Below are 22,005 nucleotides of genomic sequence, written 5' to 3'. Positions count from 1 at the left end.
AGAAATGTGTTCAGTTGGTTAAGTGATTCAGGACGCTAAGACACATTTCTTCTTCCACATGGACTCACGCACACAGAGATCTTCAGGGCTCTTAACGCCTGGGGAGTGTTTTTCGTAGCCCCCTTAGACCAGAGAGATACTATCAGTGCCGGTAGTTAAAGAGTGTGGTCCAAATAGCCTTATACGTATTTACATCCTAGCAAGAGAGTAGCCATTTGAAAAGAGAATGCACATAAATTGGAAGTAGTTCGCGTGGTGTCCAACAGATGTCGCTGTGCTTCCTCTGAAAGTGTGCCGACGCTGAGACTCCCTGTGGTACCTGAGGGCACCTTGGCACACAGTTTGGGAACTTGGGCACTGGCAACAGAGGTGTGTGTGTGTGTGTGTGTGTGTGTGTTGAATATAGTCGACTATCCTTGGGAGCTTAAGTAGCTTTATGACCAAGAAAAAGGGTGTGATAAGCAAACAAATAAAATAAAATACATTGACTCCAAAGGCTTTACAGAGTAAAAAACCAAATGGGATCAAGATAAGTTTAAACGATTTTGCACACGATAAATCCGTGATTCGTGATCATGTTTGTTCTTTCTTCCATGTGCAAACAGAAAAGAAACAATGCATGTTGCCAATTAATTTTAATTGTCTTCCTTACAGATGTCCCTAAACCAATGACTACTTTAGTAGGAAGATTTTTGCCAGTCCCAGCAAAATTGAATCTCGTTACACAAGTGAGTCATTGTTTTAAATTAAAAAAAATACAGTTGGGCATTATTTTCTCCTAACATTTCAATTGTCGAGGTTGGACTTACTCAGGAAATAGAATCTATCCTCCGAAACCTTTACCAAGTACCCCGTACCTTCGCCGCTGGGTCAGACCCCGGGGGTCGGGAGGGAGTGGAGTGAGTTTGAGACACAGTTCTGTGCCCACCGTGCGGGCTGTCGTGCCCTTGCTACGGCCTCTAGACCGTCCCTCTGCCCGTTTGTTGAACTTGTCCTTTGTGGCCCAGCCATTTACCAGCACATGCTGCCCACTTGGTATAGAATGTGCTTCAGCTTCCTTGGTGTAATGGAAATGCTTTTTTAAAGTTTAAAGTGCTTTTAGGGGGCACCTGGGAGGGCTCAGTCGGTTGAGCGTCCGACTTCGGCTCAGGTCACGATCTCGCGGTCCGTGGGTTCGAGCCCCGCGTCGGGCTCTGTGCTGACAGCTCAGAGCCTGGAGCCTGTTTCAGATTCTGTGTCTCCTTCTCTCTCTGCCCCTCCCCCGTTCATGCTTTGTCTCCCTCTGTCTCAAGAATAAATGAACGTTAAAAAAAAAAAATTAAAGGGAAGAAAAGAAAGCGTGTGAGTCTGCCCCCTGCAGCTTACATTTTAGTGTGGGAGACAGACACCAGGCAAATGTAACGATTTATAACGGATGCTAGGAGAGCGGAGGATAGGCGTAGGGGTATGGAAGTCCGCTGGGGAGGAGGGCAGTCACATTCGGCTCCACCGAGGTGACAGTCGAGCAAAAGCCTGAAAGGGAGGAGAGGGTGAGCCCTGTGACTATCACGTGGGAGAACTTTCCAGGAAAGCAGAACATCACAGCACAGGGTCATCCTGCTGTAGAGACAGGGAGGAGGTGGCCGTGAGGGAGCTGGGCTGGAGTGGGTAGAAAGAAGGTAGCGGAAGGGGACGGTGGTGGGGGGGGGGGGAGATAAGTAAGGACAGGACCAGGGAGGGGCAGGGGCTGGGGCGGGGGGGCCCGGGGAGCCGAAGCAGCGTCCCCGTCCCCTGACGCCGTCAGCAGGGCTCGTGATGGGCTGGGTAAGGGAAGTGAGGGAAAGAGGAGGCAAGGGTCCCTGCGAGGTTTTCGGCCTGAACAAATGGAAAGTCGGCGTTTCCACCGAGGGGCGAGGTGCACGTTTTGGGAGGGGGACCAGGAACTGCACTTGGCGCAGGAGATGTCTGAGGCTCCCCAGGGACCGTGTTATGCGGGAGTCGTCCATGCGGGTCTGCAGGCCAGCGTGAGGAAGGGGAGGAAGGCCTGGGCTGGAGGGAAGGAGTCGCCGGGGTGGAGAAGGCACTCAAGGCCCCGAGACCAGAGGAGAGCGGTGAGGCAGTGGGCGTTTGTTGAGGGAGCAAATCGCTATTTCTCCAACGATACGGGAGGCAGGAGGAGAGAGGACTGGTCCGTGCGGGAGATCCCGGGCCGTGGTCCTCTGGGCGCCGGGTGCAGAGTCTCTGCTGACCCTGGACGGAGGCCTCCGGCCTCCTGGCGGCCTCCATGCCCCCGGCCTTCCTGTCCTGTCTCGGCCGCTGTCTGTGCCCCTTTGGGCCACGACCTCCTTTCTGACCACCTCCTCCCCATCTTTCCGTGGCTGTGTCCTTGTCCCCGCGTCGGCTGCCCTGACTTCTTCTCTGGTGTGGACCTTGAGGCAATCATCTTAGCAACGCATTTGCCGCTTCTCTGCGAAACCCCAAGTCCGTGTGTGTATTTTGAAGGATTTTGTTTTGGAGGCCTCTCTACCCGCAACGCGGGGCTCGAACCCACCAACCTAAGGTCCAGAGTCACGTGCTCCCCTGACTGAGCCAGCCAGGCACTCCCAGATTCTGTATATTTTTTGAAGCACTTCGCTACTCAGTTTGCTGTGTGGACCAGAAGCCTGGGCATCATTTGGGAACTTGCCAGAAATGCAGGATCTCGGGCCCTGCCCCAGACTCACTGGCCCAGAATCTGCAGTTTAGCAAGGTCACGCCCTCACTCCCGGGTGGCCAGCCTTCGCTGACAAAGGTCACGGGTTCTGGCACAAAGTCACTCTAGATTTACCCCCCGTGCAGCCCTGAAGCTACCTCTTCTGTGCTTTGCTTTGGGGCTAAATAAATAAGCAAAGGGGGGAAGAGAAATTGTGCCTGGTTTGTGCACAGAGTTGCCTCGATCCTGAGAATCGGGAAGTCCTTTCTCCGAAAGCATGTAAAACTTTGGGCCGCCACTGGGGACACAGGCCTGACAGGTGTCTGGGTGACAGGAAAGGGATAGTTTCAGGAACTTGTGGGCACTTCCCTCCTGGCAATCGAGCAAGGAGGGCAGAGCCCCAGGTGGAAGAGAGGGGCCCTGGGGGAGGTTCCCCGGAGGACGGGGCTTTGTGCTGAAGAAGGTGGGACCCGGGGTGGCCTCTCAGTGTCTTCAAGCCCCACAGCCTGTAGTGACACACGGTTTAACAAGAGGCAAAAGAGAGAAAACGAGAGTGAATAAAGCATTTGCTTCTCCAAGATTGTACTTTTTTTTTTTTTAAAGTTGTATTTATTTAAGGAATCTACACCGAAGGTGGGGCTCGAACTCACAACCCCGAGATCAGGAGTCACATGTTCCACCGACTGAGCCAGCCAGGCGGGCACCCTGCCAGACCGTACTTTTTATAGAAAGCTTAATTTTTAATTGCAAGTTGTCGGGGGAGGAAGGGACAAGGATAGGCTCTTGAGGTGTGATATATACAAATCATCTCAAAACCTAAATGTGTGCAGAACTTGACTTTTCCGTGGGCTTCTGAGAAGAGAGTGAGGTCATTGCTGACTTTGCCGCCCTTTCCTTTCCCCTGGAACACCCTCTGTGAGCCACGCTAAGGAGGCACAGAGAGAAGGGTGAATGACAGCAGAGAAGGCAAAGGGCGTGGAGGGTGCGGGGCTGTGACGTTGTGTCTGGATTTGTTGAAACTGACGATATAGATGAAAAACTAATGGTTGGTAAGACTTCGGATGTCAAGATCTCTTACGTTATACCAAGAATGTAATCATAATTAAAGAACAGCTCCAGCTTAGGGAAGCTTGCAGTTGAATTTATTTCACAGTTCGCAGTCCTAAAAACGAAAACGCTGTCCGTGTCAGTGTCCCCGGCCGGGCAGCCGTGGCTGTGCCCCACCCCAGCGCCCCCTGGTCCGCACAGGCAGGGCCTTCTCCTCCCGGGCACAATGTGGCAGGGGGTGTGGGAGACCTGGGCGGGGCTCCCCCCGACTGCTGCTGAGGAGCCTTGGCCGGAGCCCCCTCGGTGTCAGTGGGGTCGTGGTGGTGATAGGTGATAGGTGACGTTGTAAAGTGATCGTAATGTAACCACCAGTCACTGTTGTCTGTACCTAGGGGTTGGCGGGACGGAACTTTTAAAACACGCACTGATTCGAAATACGCTTGCCTTTCACTTTATACAGCTCGAGAACGGAGCCTTACCATCCATAGTCAACGGGTCTACTGTCCCTTCGGGATCCACCCTTCCAGGACCACCCAAAATATCTTTGGCTGGGTAAGGATTAAAAGCAGTCAATTGTCGCTTTCTTTAATGTCAGAGTTTAAGAGGCTCTTGGGTACATTTGTGATTTTATCGTAAGTTGCAAAATCAGCTTTGCCTGTAAACCTTCCTGACCTCTCGAGACTGTGTTGTACGTTGAGTGGTGACAGTAACGACGTGGCCGCGTGCGTCTGGTGTGTTGTGGCTGGAGAGGCTTCCGCGGTGCCCGCTGGGCCGTGCCAGTGTTTCGGAGGCTCGCTGCCGCTCGTAGCTCTGTCTTGGGTTCACGTCAGTTTAAACTGAGAGGCTCTATTTCCTTCTTGGCTGGCATCAACGTAAGTGATGGTGTGGCACTCACCTGGCGGTGGTCTTGGTGTGCCCTTACCCCTTTACCGGCCTCTGCCCGCCGCCGCCTCCCTGCTGGGTCAGCCCCCACTCAGTGGCGGGCGCGAGGCACACGGTCTCCACGTGGGCACGGGCCGCACTTAATCTGGGATCTCGTCTTGCCCTTTTCAAGTCATGTCTCTGATTGTAACTAATTAAACTAACAAAGCTGGCTGGAACTTTGTCAAGTTAGCGTTCATGCGCTAACCTTGGATGGGGCGCCCCTTTCCGCCCCATCCATCGGGCCCCTTAATTGCTTGTGGAGGTCAGTGTATTCCTGCCTCTGCGAGTTTGGGGCGCACCACCTGATGTGGTCGGGCAGCCCAGGGCCCGAAAAGAAATCAGGCCAAGCAATGCAGGAAATGTTCCCTGGGGCCTCTGGGGCCCTCCAGGTCCCTGTGGGGCTTGTGGTGGGAGGAGAGGTGTCTGGGGGCAGTTGAGAGGCCAGGCGAACCGCTTGGCGGGGTTCTGGGTTTCTCGATGCCTTCCCCTCCGCGCGGTCGCTGGGCAGTGTCGGTGGCTCCCATGGTTCCCTGCTGCTGCTGTGGTTATAGCAACCGGTCTTTCCGGGGGGGTGGGGGAAACGGGGCAGTCGATGACTTTCCGTTAACTTAATGAGGTCCGGCTGTGTGGAGTCCTTGTCCTTGCTTCCCTCTTGGTGACGGATCCGTGAGGGTGTGGTCGCTGTTACCGAAACTGGTCCTACCTACCATCATGGGTCTTCACGTCCCTGGACAAGCAGCCGCTACCTGGGCGACGCCTCCCATCTGTGGTTACACGACGTGACCTGTGACGTCACCATCCCGAAGACACTCCCTTCATCTTTCTTGTGCCCCCGGGAGCATCTGGCCCATGGTATTGCTTCACGACGCGCTTTGGTGCGTCTGGCACCATCGAGGGGATTTGGTGCTTCTAACACTTTATTTCAGGTGTGTGCTCTTGGGGTCACGGTGCCATCCGGGGCTCCTCTGTGACTCGGCCGACCCACATTTTCCCGGGGGAGCAATAAGGAGGGAGCTCTCTGTGCGGCCCGTCCCCCACCGTCTGCCCAGGCTCTCCTAGGTTTGCTCCAGCAGTCACGTATCTTTCTCTATTTCGAAGGAACTGTGCGGGTCATACAAATATTCTTCCCTTACAAATGGTGTGCCGGGAACCACACGGGCTTTCTGTTTGTGTTTCGTTGGTGCCAACAATGCCTTGATTCGATGTCACTCGACTGAACGGCCCTGGCGATGTGTATCCCCACCCTCCGTACCGTTGGTGAAAGTGGCATCTGGACGGTACTCAGGACCGTGCCGTTTGTGGTAAGCGGGCGGTCCGGAAGCTGCTGCTGTGCGGCTCTGTGCGAGTTCCCAACCACGGCTGAGCTGCGCTGCCTCGTCACCCCCTTGGGTGCTCATTAGTTTCCTCTCTGACTTCCGCAAGGTAACGAGGTCAAATAAGGTCTGAAGACATCGGAAAGGGAGCCGCGTCGGCCCCGCGTGGTCTCTCGCCCAGCACATGACATGGAGGCAGGCCAGCCGTCCTCCAGGGCGAGCTCGCCCCGTCCTCATTCTTTCGAGTTGGGCGGTGGTGAACTGGCTAACTTATTAACTAGCTTGTCGTATCAGTAAAAATATCCCTTTAATAATTCATGTCCCGTCACCCCCGTATGGCTTTAGTAATCTTGTTATCAGTCGGGTGTCCGGGTGAATTCGGATACGTCGTAGATGCTACTATTTTGGGCAACGTCATGAGCATTACAATAAAGAACATTCACGAGTCTGTTTCTCTGAACACTTCTTTCTTAAAGACGAGGTCATGTCGCGGTGGTGCAGTTTATTTATCGTGCTCTTCTGAGGCAGAGTCGTGCAGATCTCTCCTGACTCGGTTATTTGCAGGGTGGCGGAAGAGCGTAGACAGGTGTTCTTGGAGCCATGGGATTTTCCAGTTTAGTTCCCGTCCCCAGCACGACTGCCCCTCGTATGCTCTGTGCTCACCCCTGACGTGGTCTCTTCGCTCCCGCGGCTACTGCAGCCGAAACACCCCTGTGACCGACGGTGTCCGGTTCTGTCTCCTTCCAAAGTCGTTGGTTTTGCGTTAACTTCTTCCATCTATACTAAGCCACCGTTTCTGAATTTTATATCCTTTACAGTCGGTATCGAATCGTGTGACAGCCGATTCTACGATACCTTCTGTCCTCCGAGTTGTCAGTTGTGTATATCTCATGTTCGAAATTATTGGCTGGATTCCTCCAGGGCTGGCACTATAAGTTCTTACGGTAAAACCGTGGCTGGCGAGGAACCTGTTGTGCGAGCGTCCCGCAGGACGAGCAACCACTTCCGATAAATCTTCACTTGATAAACGAGCGGCGTCTTGCAACACGAGTAACACGTGATGCCGAACGTCACATGATTACATCGGAGCCAATGGTTCTTGAAATTCGCTTTGATATACGAGTGCTTTGGATGCCAAGCATGTTTCCGGAAGGAATTATGCTCGCAGACCAAGGTTCTGCCGTGTAGTTTTTGGTGCTCCCTGAAGCTCTTATCTCAGTTCCGACCACGTGACAGTCTCTCGGGAAACGCCCGGTGGCATCTTCCTGATACTGGACATTTGTCGAACTGCACTCTGTCCTCCCACAACTAAGGCAGGTCACCCCTGGGCTGTCCCCGTGCGCCCCCACCCCATCTCTTAAAGGGAACGACTTTGGTTCCTCTGGACAGGCACTGCGAGGCCACGCTGTGCCCCATTGTGGGCGCAGGTCCGAGAGGGCCGAGGGCAAGGGCAGCGGAGTGGGTGTCCACACCCCCTCCTCGGAACAGCCCCGGTTCGATCCCGGGGGTACAGGCCAGGGCGTAGTACGGCCGGATCTGCCACCTCTGGGCACCCGTGCGGACAGAAGTCGGCAAGTGTGCTGCCCGCGAAGGGGAAGAGTAAACTAGATGAGTAATGAGTTAATATGGCATTCAGGACACAGTTTGGGCGCATTATATTAAACACGGGAGGATCTCTGCAAGTACGAATTAGCAGCTCACCCCAGAGCTGGCGACCAAGTGTGGGGCAGGGGTGTCACGAAACAAGCCCAGACAGGCAGGCTGCTGGGGCCAAGGGGTGCCGGGTGGAGCGTGTCAGCACAGGAGGGACCCTGGCCAGGGCACACGCGCTGGGATCCGGGACGGGCCTCAGTCCTGGCTCCCATAGTTGAGAGTGGGCAGAGTGCGGTAGCCACGGAGCAGAGGGCACAGAGTGGTCCCCGTGCTGTGTGGTGGCAGGAGACTGTCGGCCACCGTTGGCTGTGCCGAGCACCTGCTGTAGTTCCTGTGGGAAGCCCCAGACCGGAGCAGCCGGGGGGGACGCAGAAGCGAAGCCTGCCGGCGCCATCGCGGGGAGCGCGCGGCCCCGGGGAGGGGAGCGCACGCGACCCGGGACAGCCCCGTCGCGGCCGGGGTTCTTGTGCAGGTGCTGGTGTCCACGCCGTGGCAGTGAAACGGCTCACGCCACCGGAACAGGGGGCAGCACCGTCAGGGGCAGCGCTCGGGAACCGCTCCCGATTGGCGATTTGCGCACCCACAGCTGCCCCCCGCGGCTGGCGGCGGCCAGGACACGTTAGCCTCGCCTCTGACGCCCCTGCAGACGGCCTCCGGGCTAATCCCCGGAAGAGTCAGGAGGGAGGTCCCTAGCAGCCACGCGGCAGGCACACCGGACGCTTGCTGTGACACTGCAGACGGCCCCAACACCGCGGGGACGATACGAAGTGATGGCTTCCTGTCGTCCCGCTCATACCATCCGTCGGGGTTCAGGCTTTGGGAAGCACACGGTGAAAGGAGCTATTTGGTGCGAGGGGCCCCACACAGTCGGGGTTTAAGCAGATCGAGGGAAGGAGCTCCCGAAGTCTTCGCGGGGAGGGACCCGCTCCGCGCCCCCGGCTGCACGGGTGGCCTCGCGGGCTGGGAGCGGCCAGGCCGGCTCCATCCTGCGAATGGGCACGCCGGTCCGTTTGTGATCAGGCCCCAGTGACTGAGACCGATAGCTGTCTGCTGTTGCGATTTTCAGTTTCTGTTCAAAAACGCCAGATGCTTAGCTAAGTCTCCTTTTGAAGAGTAACGATCTGAATACGTTTTCTTTTTTAATCTTTGTAGAGTAACTCTTAGTTCATGGGACACAAAGTCTAAAAAGCCATGTAACTGTACCAAATCCCAGTGTCTGAAATTGTAAGTAATCACAAATCCTTCATTATTAAATAGAAATAAGGTTGTTTAGAAGCCAGTAAGTGGAGCAGAGTCCGATGTGCCTCACGGCTCGCAGGGCGCACGCCCAGCTGAGCCCCAACAGCCGCGTCCCCACGCTCGCCGTGGGCCAGAGCCACAGGGACGTCGCGCTTCCCGCATAAGCCCGGGTCGGGTCTCGGGATTGTCTGGACCAACGCGCAGGAAAGGACCCCGCCTGTATCTTCCCCGGGTCTTGGTTTCCCCGTCTGCCCCTCGGACGAGTGCCGACCGCGGCCCCCTTGCTGAGCGTTAAGCCTAACATTTCCGCATCCTGGTTTTTACGGTTCGAGGAACTGGTTAACTCAGTATTGAATTTTCTCGGAAAAATTTCCCCCCGGGGAGGCCAGCTGGCAGGAGCGGGGCGGGGGGGGGGGGGTGGGGGGTGGGGAGGGCGGCGGGGCGGGTCCCGCGGCAGAGCCGTGGGCCGGGGTGGACAGCGTGGCTGACACAGGAGGCGGACCTCGTCGCTGCGGCTGGCAGCCCGTGGCCCCGGCCTCCTCTCCCGCCCTGCCACGCGTTCACGTGAAGCTGCTCGTGGTGTCTGCCCCGCTCCCAGCTGTGCCCGGTCTCTGCCCCGAAGGCCTCCTCGGCGTTGAGTGACACGTTGGAGGGACAACCACCCCCGTCCGCGTGTCTGACACCGTCTGTGCGTGATTTCCCCTTGCAGCGCTCCCGCTGAAGTCACTGACGGGGACAGTGACTTGGGGGCACACGAGTGGGGGTAAAAGTCCACAAGAGCGAGAAACCTGGTTCGCCGACAAGAGCAATTCATTCTCCAGAAGGCAGTGCCGAGGTCTAGGGTCGTCCCTGGGCAAGCGTTTGAGGTGCCGCGGGTTTAGCGCAAGGATGCCAGTCACACACCTGTCTGAACGCCGCGGACGCGGGGACACCACTGCCGTGCGGCCCTGAGCGAGGAGGAAGGACAAGGGAGGCACGTGTGACGCCGTCGAGCCCAGCGGCCTGGCCAGACGGAGACGGCTGACGCGTGGGGGGCCCGGGGCGGCGTGTGGAGCGGACAGGGCCGGCAGGGTGGCAGGCCGGGCTGCAGTCTTGTTTGGGGACCGGGGAGGCCAGATGGCCCGTGGGGCCTGGAGCGAGGGGGAGACGACAACCGGGGACGAAGTGAGGGGGCCCCTGAGGACTTGGAGGTCAGGCGAGGCTCCGAGAAGGGTTTAACTCACTGATGACCTCACGACGGAAGGCCAGAGAAGTAGCTTCTCGCCCGGAAGCAGCTTTCCCGACTGATGGGCGACTGATGCGTTAAAGAAAGAACTTACCGCCCCGAGTGGGCGTGGTCAGCATTGGAACAAAGGAGAAGGAGGTTCAGAGCGTGTCCTGTGCTGTCCAGAGAAAGGGGGCACTGTCCCCGGGGGACGTGGGCACTGCCTTCCTCTGTGCGCAAGGGACTCACAGCCCGCACACCGTGCTTCAGGTCCCCCGCCCTCTGACCGGGGGTTTAGCTCCCTCGGTAGCCCCGCGCTGAGAGGCCAGGGCCCTTGGATAGAGGATGTGAGCGTGATGGGCACCGGAAGGGACGTTATTTCCACCAGAAGTGAACACGTGGCACTCTGATCCGTGTTTTGCTCCGTGATTTTTTTTTACGTAGTTCCCTTTTACTCTTCCGTTGCTGCTACCTACGCCTTTTTAAATATTTTTTGTAACGCATTTCAGGCATGGACTTTGCCTCGTAATTAGTTTATAAAAGCATTGGTTGTGAAAGCCACTTGGAGGGCAGGGTTTTTTGATGCAGACAGTGGCCTAAGTGTGGAACTCTGGGCCTCTGGACGACGACGTCGTAGAGCAAGGAGGGGAGCTGTCAGGGACGACGGAGGGTCTCTTCTGTCTTCCTGTGTCCTGACACAGTCGGGCTTTATGAGTACGGGTGCTTTCCAGGGCAGTTTTAATGAATCAGCAAATCCAAACAAGGCTGTTTAAGTATCCTTTGGTGCAGTTCAAGTTTTGCTGAGATGCCGGGTGGGATTTGTTGGGAGCAGTTGTAGTATCCACTAATCAAATCTACATTAAAACAAAAACAAAACTAAATCAAGATTTTAATCACAGATCGGCAGTCTCCGTATTGGGTTTTCAAATGGCCCTTTGTCTCCGATTAAACAGGTTCGTGAACTAAATTAGCTAGGATTTTGTGGCTGGAAGATCGACCCCGGGTGGTCGTTTCGTACAGTCTCGTGTTTCTGACCGGTGCCTTGGCTTCCTTCTCTTACGTTTGAAAATATTAAATACTTCCTTCATCCCTATGCAATGACTCCTAATCCTGATATTTATAGAGTCCTTGCTTGTCTGCTGCTGGTGCTTCCTTCTCTTGATTTTTCCCTCCTGGTTTGTTACCTCGTGTATTTGGTGAGTTTTCAAGCATCGCGGATTATACCCATTGGGACGGGATCCGTGGGGATTCTTCGAGGTTGGCCGGAGGGGGCGTTCCTTCAGAGAAGGTTCGTGTTTGCTCCTCCTCGGGCTTGGTGGCACTTCCAGTTTGGACAACCTAAAAGTGTTGGCTAAGATTTGTTTTGTTTTGTTTTGTAGGCCACACAGTTAGTATGAATTCAGATCTCAAACCCAAGCGAGCCCCCTCCTCCCGAGCCAGTGCCCAGATGGATGCTTTTTTTTTTTTTTTTTTTTTTAGCCATTTCTTTCACAGAACGTATTTTCCTGGAGCTCTCATTTGCCGGGTCCAGAGCTCCCACCGTTCCAGCCCGCTGTGTAGCTCTCGGAGGTGACCCCCACCGCCTTGGGTGAGCCCTGGGCTGTGCGTTCATATACGTAAAGCACTTAGAGAAACGGCTGGGGTACTGTACGTGTTCCTAAAGTGTTTGCCTCCGCCGTGGTCATCCCGCCTCGCCCCTCCCTGTAACAGTTCAAACCAAAGCCTTGGCCTGTCGGGCTCGGCAGACGCCCTACGCTGTCAGCTCGAGCTCGGTCCACTGAATTTTTGTGTCTCTTTTACTTCCTGGCCCCTGAGGGGTTTCCTTGTTTCCTTAAATTTCTTACCAGCTCAGATGTGCATCTAAAAAGGTTTAAAAGCTTGTTTAGTTATTTATGTTTATTTTTTAAACGTTTATTTTTGAGAGAGAGAGAGAGAGACACAGAGCGTGAGCAGGGGAGGGGCAGAGAGAGAGGGAGACTCAGAATCCGAAACAGGCTCCAGGCTCCGAGCCGTCAGCACAGACCCCGACGTGGAGCTCGAACCCATGAACCGCGAGATCATGACCTGAGCCGAAGTCGGACGCTTCACCGACTGAGCCCCCCGGGCGCCCCTAAAAAGGTTTCAGATATTTAATGCCAGTGTTTTAACGAATTTGTCAGGATGGCCAGTGAGTTAAGAATAAGTTTAGAACGTGTGTTGTCTTAAATTTTTTCAAACACGTTAAGACTCCACAATTCTAGGATACAGGGTGCCTCTGGGAAGTGAACACACCACAGGGCAGCTCAGCTATTTTCTTGAATAGTATCATCCCCTTCCCTAAGTCACGGAGTAGGATTACCCAAAAGCGTTGACAGGCTGCCCTCTTGCCAGCCCCCAAGCACCTCGAGACCAGCGCCCTTAACAGGTGGTGCTGCTTCCGTGGGTTTCACGGGCAAAAGAGGGGCCACCTCACTTCACCTGGGGGCAATGGATGTGGTTTCCTAGGCAACAACGAGAGTCGACTCCGGAAGGGGGGACGCTACAAGTCCCTAGAGCGAGAACACGTAGACCGCGTGCAACGGTGGTAACAACGCGTGGCCACCTAGGAACGAGGCGCCCTCCCAACGACCGCCAGCCACATCCATCCGTCACCCAGCCGGCAGTCCGATTTTCTGCCACCGGAGACTCGGAACCCTGAGGTCTGGGTCGAGCGAGTCTGCCGAGCGGGGGAGCCTCAGACCGGAGAGGACGGCGCTTCCTCCGCTCTCTTGCTGCCGCCAACTTGGGCAGACCGGTCCGGGCCTTTCTGGAGAGCAAAGCAATTTTGCATAGACGGGCAGGTCCACATAAGTGGCGAGAACAGGAGTGGGAGTTCACTTGGGCACCGAGGTATTTGTCCTGACCCAACACGTGGGGTTTTTCAACCCAGACGGCGCTCTGACCCTGCGGAGGGGGGCACGGACGGTTGTACTTCTCACGAAGACGGGGACTGCGCGTAAGGTCTGAGGTCTACCGAGCACTCAGTACACGTGGTTTAACATCAGCACTGACTGCTGATGGACAGGCATTTTAAGTTTAATGCGGTCAAATTTGTCACTTGTCTTTATTATTACTGCCTTCTTGTCCAAGAAGTCCAGACATACCCCAAGTTTAAAACATTTTTTTTAATGTTTTTATTTATTTTTGAGAGAGAGAGACAGAGCGTGAACAGGGGAGGAGCAGACAGAGAGGGAGACAGAATCCGAAGCAGGCTCCAGGCTCCGAGCTGTCGGCACAGAGCCCGTCGTGGGGCTCGAACTCACAAACCGCGAGATCGTGACCTGAGCCGAAGCTGGATGCTTACCCGACTGAGCCACCCAGAGGCCCCACCCTAAGTTTAGTTGTGCTGTTAGAGTTCGTCCTAAAGTTTTAAAGGTTCGCTTTTCCCCATCGGGACCTTAATGCACCTGGAATTGATTTTTATGAATGGCATCAGGTAGGGGATCTGATTTCGTTGTTTTTTTTTTTTTTTCCATATGTGCAATTAATTGTCTAGCACCATTTATTGCAAAGCCCTAACACAGTCCCGAGCGATCTGCAGGGGTTTCCCGTCGGCTGTCAGGGTTTGGTGTCGTGTGCGGGTCTGGATCCTGCTCCAGGCGTGGGTCCCACTTCTTAGTTGTAAGGATTCGTCTGTAGATTTCCTCCACTTTTGTATTTAAACGCTCATCTTGTCCACAAATAATGACCATGACATCTTTCCTCATCTTTATACTCTTTTCCTTTTTCTTGCCTTATCCTCTTAGCGAGGGTCTCTACCACCGCGATGAAAGCAAGTGCCCACAGTGGTTACTAGTTGGCTCCTGGTTTTATTAGTAATATTTCCAACATCGCTTGCCCTAAATAAGATATTTGCTGCAGGGTTGTGAGGCCGTATACCTGAGGCGTACCTGAGACGTACACCCGAGTCATTTCGGGGCTCGTGCGGCAGCTGTCAGCGTTGGGGTGTTGGCCTCCCTTATCGGCTGCCCCAGCCCTCGCCTTCACCTTCATTCCAGCCACCGGGGGAGACGAAGGAGGGTGCAGGCACACTTCTCACCTTTCAAGGCATAACCAGAAATGGCCCAAATCACTTCCACTCACGCTCCGTTGGCCAGAACCTATCACGTGCTCAGACCAAGTTTGGTAGGAAGCTGGGAAATGTCGTCTTGAGTGGAGCCAACCACGTGTTCGGCTGGAATTGCTGTTGCTGTAGAATAAGGGGGGAGTGGTTACCGTGGAAACGCTGCTTCTCTGCCCCACACCCGTGTCCGGCTAAGGGGGGGTCTCCTCTTCCTGGTTCATAACACGCTTTCTTTTTTACTCCTCTTATAAACGAGCGGTGACTTTTATCAAAGGCTTTTCCCCGAATTTATGGCAATGATCATTGTTGTCTTCTTTTGATCTTACAATATCATCTGTTACAACAAATTTTCTAATGTTAATCCACCCTTGTATGCTAGGGGGTGAACCGAAATTGATCACAAGGTACCGCGTTTACCTTTTTTTGTAAACACTGCACGATCCGGTTTTCTAATATTCTGCCTAGGACTGACTGCATGTTTTCTTGAGTCGGGTAGAGGTACAATTTTCCTTTCCCACTTTTTTCAAACTTTGGTTGTGGTGTCAACACCAGCATTTTATATTGCCTAATAAAATGCATTATCGGGCTTCCCTATCCCCACTCTACCCTCTTCTGTGAAGCCTCTGAGAAAGCCTGGGTAAGGTAGCATTTATTTGTTCTTTGAAGTTTGATTACACTTCGCCTATAAAACCATCTGGGCTGGAGGGCGCCTGGGTGGCTCAGTCGGTTAAGCATCTGGCTTTGGCTCAGGTCACGGTCTCACGGCTCGTGGGTTCAACCCCTGCATCGGGCTCTGTGCTCACAGCCTGCTTCAGGTTCTGTGTTTCCCTCTCTCTCTGTGCCTCCCCTGCTTGTACCTTCTCTTTCTCTCTCTCTCTCTCAAAAATAAATAAACATTGGGGAAAAAAAACCCATCTGGGCTGGGTGTCTTTGTGGGTTGGAGTGAGAGAAGGGGATGGGCTACTCAGTCCACTTTCTCTCATGGTTATTGCTTTCTCTCGGTCTTTATTTCTTCTTGAGTCCATTTTAATATTTTCTATTTTTCTTGAAAATTGTTGAATTCTCTAAAATGTTAAATCTACTCATATTCCTGTTTATATGTTCTTACATTGTTTTGAAAATTGTCTCTGCAAAGGGGAGCTTGGGTGGCTCAGTCAGTTGGGCGTCTGACTTAAGCTCAGGTCATGATCTCACGGTCTGTGAGTTCGAGCCCCGCGTCGGGCTCTGTGCTGACGGCTCAGAGCCTGGAACTGCTTCTAATTCTGTGTCTCCCCCTCTCTCTGCCCCTCCCCTGCTCACACTCTGTCTCCCTCAAAAATAAATAAACATTAAAAAGAAATTGTCTCTGCATGTATCTTGTAAATTTTCTAATATTTTAGTTTTAATTTCTACTATCATTTGTTTGTACCCTTTCTCCTTCTCGATCTTTCCCACGAGGAGTTTGTCTGTTTTGTCAGCCCGAGGCAAGCTTCAGGCTCTGAGCTGTTAGCACAGAGCCCGAGGGGGGTGGGGGGTGGGGGGGTGGGGGTCGGGTTGAACCCATGAGCTGTGAGATCATGACCTGAGCTGAAGTGGGACACTTAACCGCCTGAGCCACCCAGGCGCCCCCTAACTGCTTATTTATTTTCATTCTTTCTTGTTTTTTTTTTTTTTTTTTTTTTAGGAAATGCCTTTAAAGATTTAGATTAACCCTCTGCACCTGCTGTAATGCACCTACAACAATTGGTAGGAGGCACTGTTGGTGTCACTCACTTGAAATATTTTTACTTATTTATTTTTTTAATGTTTATTTATTTTTAAAAGAGACAGAGCATGATCGGGGGAGGGGCAGAGAGAGAGGGAGACACAGACTCGGAAGCAGGCTCCAGGCTCCGAGCCGTCAGCACAGAGCCCGACGCGGGGCTCGAACCCCAGAACCGCGAGATCATAACTGAGCCAGAGTCGGATGCTTCACCGACTGAGCCGCCCAGGCGCCCCTAACTTTCATTCCTTTTTTAAGGCTCAGTAGTATTCCACTGAATGAATAGACCACATTCTGTTTAGCCCTCCATCTGGTAACGGACATATGGGTTGTTTCCACCTTTCGGCTAATGTGATTAATGCTGCTGTGAACCGTGGTGAGCCAGCATCTGTTTGAGTCTCAGCTTTCAATTCTTTTGGGTCTGCATACCCACAAGTTGAATTGCTGGATTGTGTACTAAGTCTGTGTTTTAGCTTTTTAAGGAACTGCCATACTGGTTCTCCACGGAGGCCGTACCATGTGACATTCCCACCAGGAACGCACAATACCACTTTATTTTGTAGTCTCGGATTACAGCTTTTTCTTTGCTGCTTTTTGCCCGATACCCGCTTCAGGAAATTAGCACTAACCGCCAAGGTGGAGGGAGTTGAAAGTGAGATTAGTTAAGAGGCTATCACAAGAGTGTGGAAGAGGTGGGGAAGACCTGAACTAAGGCAGGGAGGGTAGCAATGAAGGAAAAACCCAGAGACTTAAGAGACATTTCAGACGTGTACATTTACTCATTCAATCCCACAAATATTTTTGAACGCCTGTGGCTTCAGGACTGAGGAAGACCAACATGAACCATATAGTCATGGTCCCTGCTCTCTTGGCACTCACAGCCTGATGGCGGAGATGGGCGTGCATAAGATAATCATATCCATAAAGGTCGGCGTGGAAATACGGAAAATGTGGCAAAGGAGCAGTAATGGGTGTGTGCGGGTGGGCGGAGTTGACCAAGTGTGAAAGCCAGAGAAGCTTCCCTGAGGGAGGGGTGTTTGGATGAGGAGAGTTAATCAGGTGGAGGTGGACTGAAAGCAGGTGGCTAAGAGTGCTCTAGGCAGAGGAAACAGCAGGTGAAAAGGCCCTGGGGCAAGACAGGGAAGGGATACGGGGTTCTAGGAACAGAAAGGGGGCCAGTGCCACTGTTGGAGTATTGTTCATATTCCAAAATCTGTAAATTGATCTCAACGTTCAGTAAAAAGAGAACTATTAAATAAATCATGCTGGTGCTACAGAGTGGGGCACTTTGCAGTCATTAAAATGGTGTATGAATCTATTTACATGGGAAACACTCATAATATTGATAAGTAGTAAAAGCAAGTTGTCATAGTGATTCCTGATATTGGTAAGTAATAAAAGCACACTGAAACAGCGTATAGAATATGATCTTGCTTTTGTTTGTCTTTAACATGTGATCAAACAACATATGTTTATTTTGGTACATTTAGTTTTAGAGAAAAAGTCTGAAATACGTTCACTGAATGATCATCTCTAGGGAGTGGGATTCTGGGTGATTGTAATTTTTTTCTTTGTGCTTATTTATATCGACACACTTTAGTTCAACCAATGTCATTCACTTGTATAAAGATAAAATAAAAAAAAAAAAAAAAGACATTTCTGAGCCGGAATCAGCAGACTTGGTAACTCCTTGGGAAAAGAGAGAAAGAAAGGTAACTGTCAGAAGGGACTCAGGATTATTTTAGCGGTAGACGGCACCACGGATGCAGAGAGGGAGCACGGCTTGAGCAGGAAGTGGTGGGAGAAGATTGCAAGTTAAGGCTGGACACTGAGGTGGAGGTAGAAATGTCTGAAAGGAAGTTGGAAATGCGGTTCCGGAACATAAGAGTGTTACAGCCCCTGAAGCAAATGTGCAGCGAAGGGGTCTTTGCATCTCCAGTGAGGAGGTCGTTGATTGCCTCTGAGAGCCAGTGGGGCAGAGAAGAAGGTCCGAGGGCAGTAGGGTAAAGGGTGAATGGGAGATGAGGAAGAACAAGCAGTAGATTTAGATAATCCTTTCATGCTGATGGCAGAAGAAGAAAACAAGGATTTTAGGGTAGGAGACAGAGCAGGTTTGGGGACAGAGATTTAAAAATCTTCAACTTAAAGTTAAAAAAAGCAGAGGGGCAAGAGTTAATCGATCAAACCACCCAGCAAAGTATGTAGGACAAGAGATGACATGTGCCTGGTCTGGACCTTGGTGAGTAAACATAGTTTGACTGGGTATAAAATTCTAGATTATCAGTTTTCCTCTCAGAGCTTTGAAGATATAGTTCTACTGTTTTCCATGATTTCTAACAAAAGTACACTGTCAATCTAGGTAACCTGTCTTTCCTCTCTGGGGCTTTTAAGATTTCCCTTTCGTCTTTGTTTTTTCTTTGTGTATGTCTTTTTGGGGGTTCGCTAAAGTTCTGAAATCAGTGGATCCACGACTTTTGACAGTTCTGGAACACTTACATGTGTCCTCACTGCACACAGTCTCTTCATCCTGTAATGCTAATCTGCCATTTTCTAGCCTAACTATCCACCGTTCCTCATAACCTTTTTTCTGTGTTAAAAAAATTTTTTTTTAATGTTTATTTATTTTTGAGAGAGACAGAGACAGAATGCGAGTGGGTTGGGGCAGAGAGAGAGGGAGGCACAGAATCTGAAGCAGGCTCCAGGCTCCGAGCTGTCAGCACAGAGCCCGACACGGGGCTCGAACTCACGAGCTAGGAGATCATGACCCGAGCCTAAGTCGGACGCTCAACCGACTGAGCCACCCAGGCGCCCCTTTTTTTCTGTATTTTTAATCTCTTTGTTTATGATGCACCTCGATCTTAATTTCTTATCTTTCAGTTTATCCTTTTTCACTTTGAATTTAGTTATTATTTTTATTCAGATTGTACATACAGAGAGTTTGTTTTTTTTATTTTTATCTTTTTTAAATTTTTGTTTATTTTGAGAGAGTGAGAGAGAGAGAGAGAGAGAGAGAGAAAGAGCACACACAGAAGCGGAGAAGGGGCAGAGAGAGAGAGGAAGAGAGAGAATCCCAAGCAGGCTTCATTGACTCTGACAATGACTCTGACTCTGACTCTGACTCCACTGACAGTGCAGAGCCCAGCTTGGGGCCCCATCCCACCAACTGTGAGATCATGACCTGAGCTGAAATGAGGAGTCGGACGCTCACCCAACTGAGCCACCCAGGTGCCCTTATTTTTTTATCTCTTTTAGATTTTATTTTTAAGTAATCTCTACACCCAACATGGGGCTCAAACTCACAACCCCAACATCAAGAGTTGCACGCTCCACTGACTAAACCAGCCAGGTGCCCCAACACACGTAGAGTCTAAAGAGCCAAATAATTCTACAAGGCTCATGAGGAAGAGTGGTAGCTCTCTGATAATTGTCCCTTATTTTCTGACCTCCAGGAATTTTCGACTCTCTTAACAGAGTCTTTTAATATTCGCCTCCATAAATGGAAGTAACCTACCTGCTTTGCTAAGCTCGGCTTTTCAACTTGGGAATAATCTCATTTCTGTACCGTGGAAGACGTGGGTTTGGCTGTTTCCGCCCTGCCACCCTGTCAGCTCCCCGCCACCATTTCCCACACCCAGACATCAGATGCCCGTGGTTAGCTCAGTAGTCTTTGCATTTCACAACTAGGAAAACACTACTCTCTGTGGACCTTGGTTAATTTCCTTTCCTGCCCTTCTTCATCTTTTCCCTTGAGTTAACACTTGGTACTCAGCTTTCTATGTACATGACACTAATTTAAACCTTAAACTGCGCTCTGGGTATTTAACTGTCTTCCCGCCATGGACAGTGTGGCTTCCAGGCCTGATGCGCAGCTCTGACCTTGGACTCCCCTCTGCCGCCACGCCCAGGACTTCCTCTGTGTCCTCCTCAAGTCTGATTCCCCGGCTCCTGGATCCCCCTCGTCGTCCTCATTTGACTCAGTGCGTCGTTTGACGTAGCGCATCCTGCGGGGCGTCCTTTGAGAGGGTGCAGAGAGATCGTCCCATGTCTAAAGCCGTCAGAGCCCGTCCTCCACGCCTAGATGGTTATTTTGGGGTTGGAGTTCCAACTTTAGTGCAACTTCAGTTTTTCCTCGGAATTTGGAAGGCTTTGTCATCTTTTCTTCTAGTTTCCGGTGTTGCCATTGAACTTTTGACAGCATTCTCGTTCTTGCTGCCTGTACGAAATCCGTTTTACTCCTTCTAGAACCTCGTAGGATCCCGTCTGTGTTCCCGGTGCTCTGAAACTGGGTGGTGAAGTCTTGCTTTCGGTCTCTTTCACCTCTTGCGCTGGCCACTTGGCGGTCCTTTTACTCTGAAGAGATGTGCCCCTTAGTTCTGAGAAATGTTCCTAAATTATTTTCTGCCCTTCATTATTTTCTTAAGGTATATTTATTTATTTTGAGAGAGAGAGAGAGAGAGAGAGAGGGTGCACGTGCGTGTGCATGAACGGGGGAGGGGCAGAGAGAGAGGGAGAGAGAGAATCCCAAGCAGGCTCCACACTGTCAGCGCGGAGCCCGAGGTGGGGCTCGATCCCATGAACCGTGGGATCGTGACCTGAGCTGAAATCGAGAGTCGGTCACTTAACTGACTGAGCCACCCAGGGGCCCATCTGCCCCTTTGATCGTAAAACTCTTCTCTTTCCGGACCTCTAATTATGAAAATTTTGGACCTAGAAAACTCATCCTGTGTTTTCCCTTCCCTTTTTTGGTGGGCGCTCTAGTTTTCATGCCGTCTGTTAAGGTAGGTAATCCTCTCATGTGATTGCTTCTTTGTTTTCCAGAACATCATTTTTATACTCTGGTTTTTTTTTTAAGTATCATTTTCTTGTTTCTTAATTTGTCCAAAGCCGTTGATGCCCTCGCTCCCCCAGTTTCCGTTTAGTCCTCTGTCTTTCAGGTCAAAATGTTCCCTGAAACGTGTGCGGATCTCCGGCTGTCACGCTGCTCACACTTAAGAACGAGGCGTAAGCTGCCTGGGGACTCTCCGTGCATCAGTGGGGACCTGCTCACTGTGGCCGCACCGTCGGGCCGTGTGACTAAGCCATCTGTCTGTTGGCAGACTTCACTGCGGGACCCTCCCTCCCTGTGTGTCGTTCTGGGCTGGCTGGGGTCCTCGGAGAAGGCTTCTCCAGGGTGGTGCTAGGATCCTAGGGGCCACGGGGCTCCACATCCACCTTTCCTCCTTTGATCCGTTGTGATCCCCCAGCCCTCACTTGTTTTACCCCAGAGAGTAATTTCGGTCTCTGGCCACGGTGGTGGAGAGGGCGGAGGGTGCTGGAAGGGGGCAGGAGCCTGGGGGCCCGCTCCCCCCAAAATAGCATTTCCACGAGTTCTCTTCCCATCCCACCCTCCTGCGCTCCCGCCCCAGAGCAGCCTCTGGGCCCCCTGCTTCCCAGTCTTCAGAGCTGGCGCGCTCTTGAGTCAGTTCTCGGTACCTCTCTCCTCTGCTTTCCAGCCTCCTCCTCCTCTTCTCTCTGTCCCAGTGGAGTAGATGATTTGTGGGGAGTTTGCCCTTTAAGGGTCTGTGCTTTTTATGGGGGCGCGCGCGCGCGCGCGCGCGCGTGTGTGTGTGTGTGTGTGTGTCTGGTGCACCTCCCACCTTTGGTAGCCCGGATTTTGTCTTCTGTCTCCTGAATGAGCAGGCTCTGGGTCACCAGGGACCAGCAGATGCCCCAGGACAACCCTTAGCAGCCACAGAGCCATGCCCCCCCCCCCCCCACCAAGTTTGCAGTTTCTTCTTCCTCTTCTTTTTTTCTTTTTAAACTTATTTTCGAGACAGAGAGAGACAGAGGTGAGCAGGGGAGGGGCAGAGAGAGAGGGAGACAAAGAATCCGAAGCAGGCTCCACAGAGCCCGACACGGGACTCGAACTCACGAACCTTGAACTCACGACCTGAGCCGAAGTCGGACGCCGAACCGACTGAGCCCCTCAGGCGCCCCTGCAGTTTCCTCTTTATTTCACCTCTGATGAGCTCTTGTACTCTCCTCTTGGCTTGACATGCATTTAAAAATGTTATTTAAGAAAGTTAAAACCATACACGATAAAAGGATAACGTTTATGAATTCCGTAACGGTGAGGTTTGTACGGACATCCGG

The 22,005-nt window shown here is 52.3% G+C and overlaps 1 protein-coding gene across 7 annotated transcripts in view; it reads left to right on the top strand.

Annotated features, from left to right (window-relative positions):
• TESMIN (testis expressed metallothionein like protein) overlaps positions 1 to 22,005 on the top strand; it is a 40,722-nt gene that overhangs the window by 7,454 nt on the left and 11,263 nt on the right. For 6 of the 7 annotated variants that reach the window (XR_006193718.1, XR_006193717.1, XM_042905540.1 and 3 more), the window contains exons 5-7: positions 655 to 728; positions 4,179 to 4,270; positions 8,761 to 8,832. Coding sequence is in view for 5 of the 7 variants with exons in the window: in XM_042905540.1 (XP_042761474.1) it covers positions 655 to 728; positions 4,179 to 4,270; positions 8,761 to 8,832 (238 nt within the window). In the remaining 2 variants the exon portion in view is untranslated. The remainder of the gene's footprint in view (positions 1 to 654; positions 729 to 4,178; positions 4,271 to 8,760; positions 8,833 to 22,005) is intronic. The other variant, XM_042905541.1, reaches the window with a different exon arrangement.

Source organism: Panthera leo, chromosome D1 (genome assembly GCF_018350215.1).
Source record: "Panthera leo isolate Ple1 chromosome D1, P.leo_Ple1_pat1.1, whole genome shotgun sequence".
Taxonomy (NCBI): domain Eukaryota; kingdom Metazoa; phylum Chordata; class Mammalia; order Carnivora; family Felidae; genus Panthera; species Panthera leo.
This window is presented reverse-complemented; position numbering and strand designations above follow the sequence as displayed.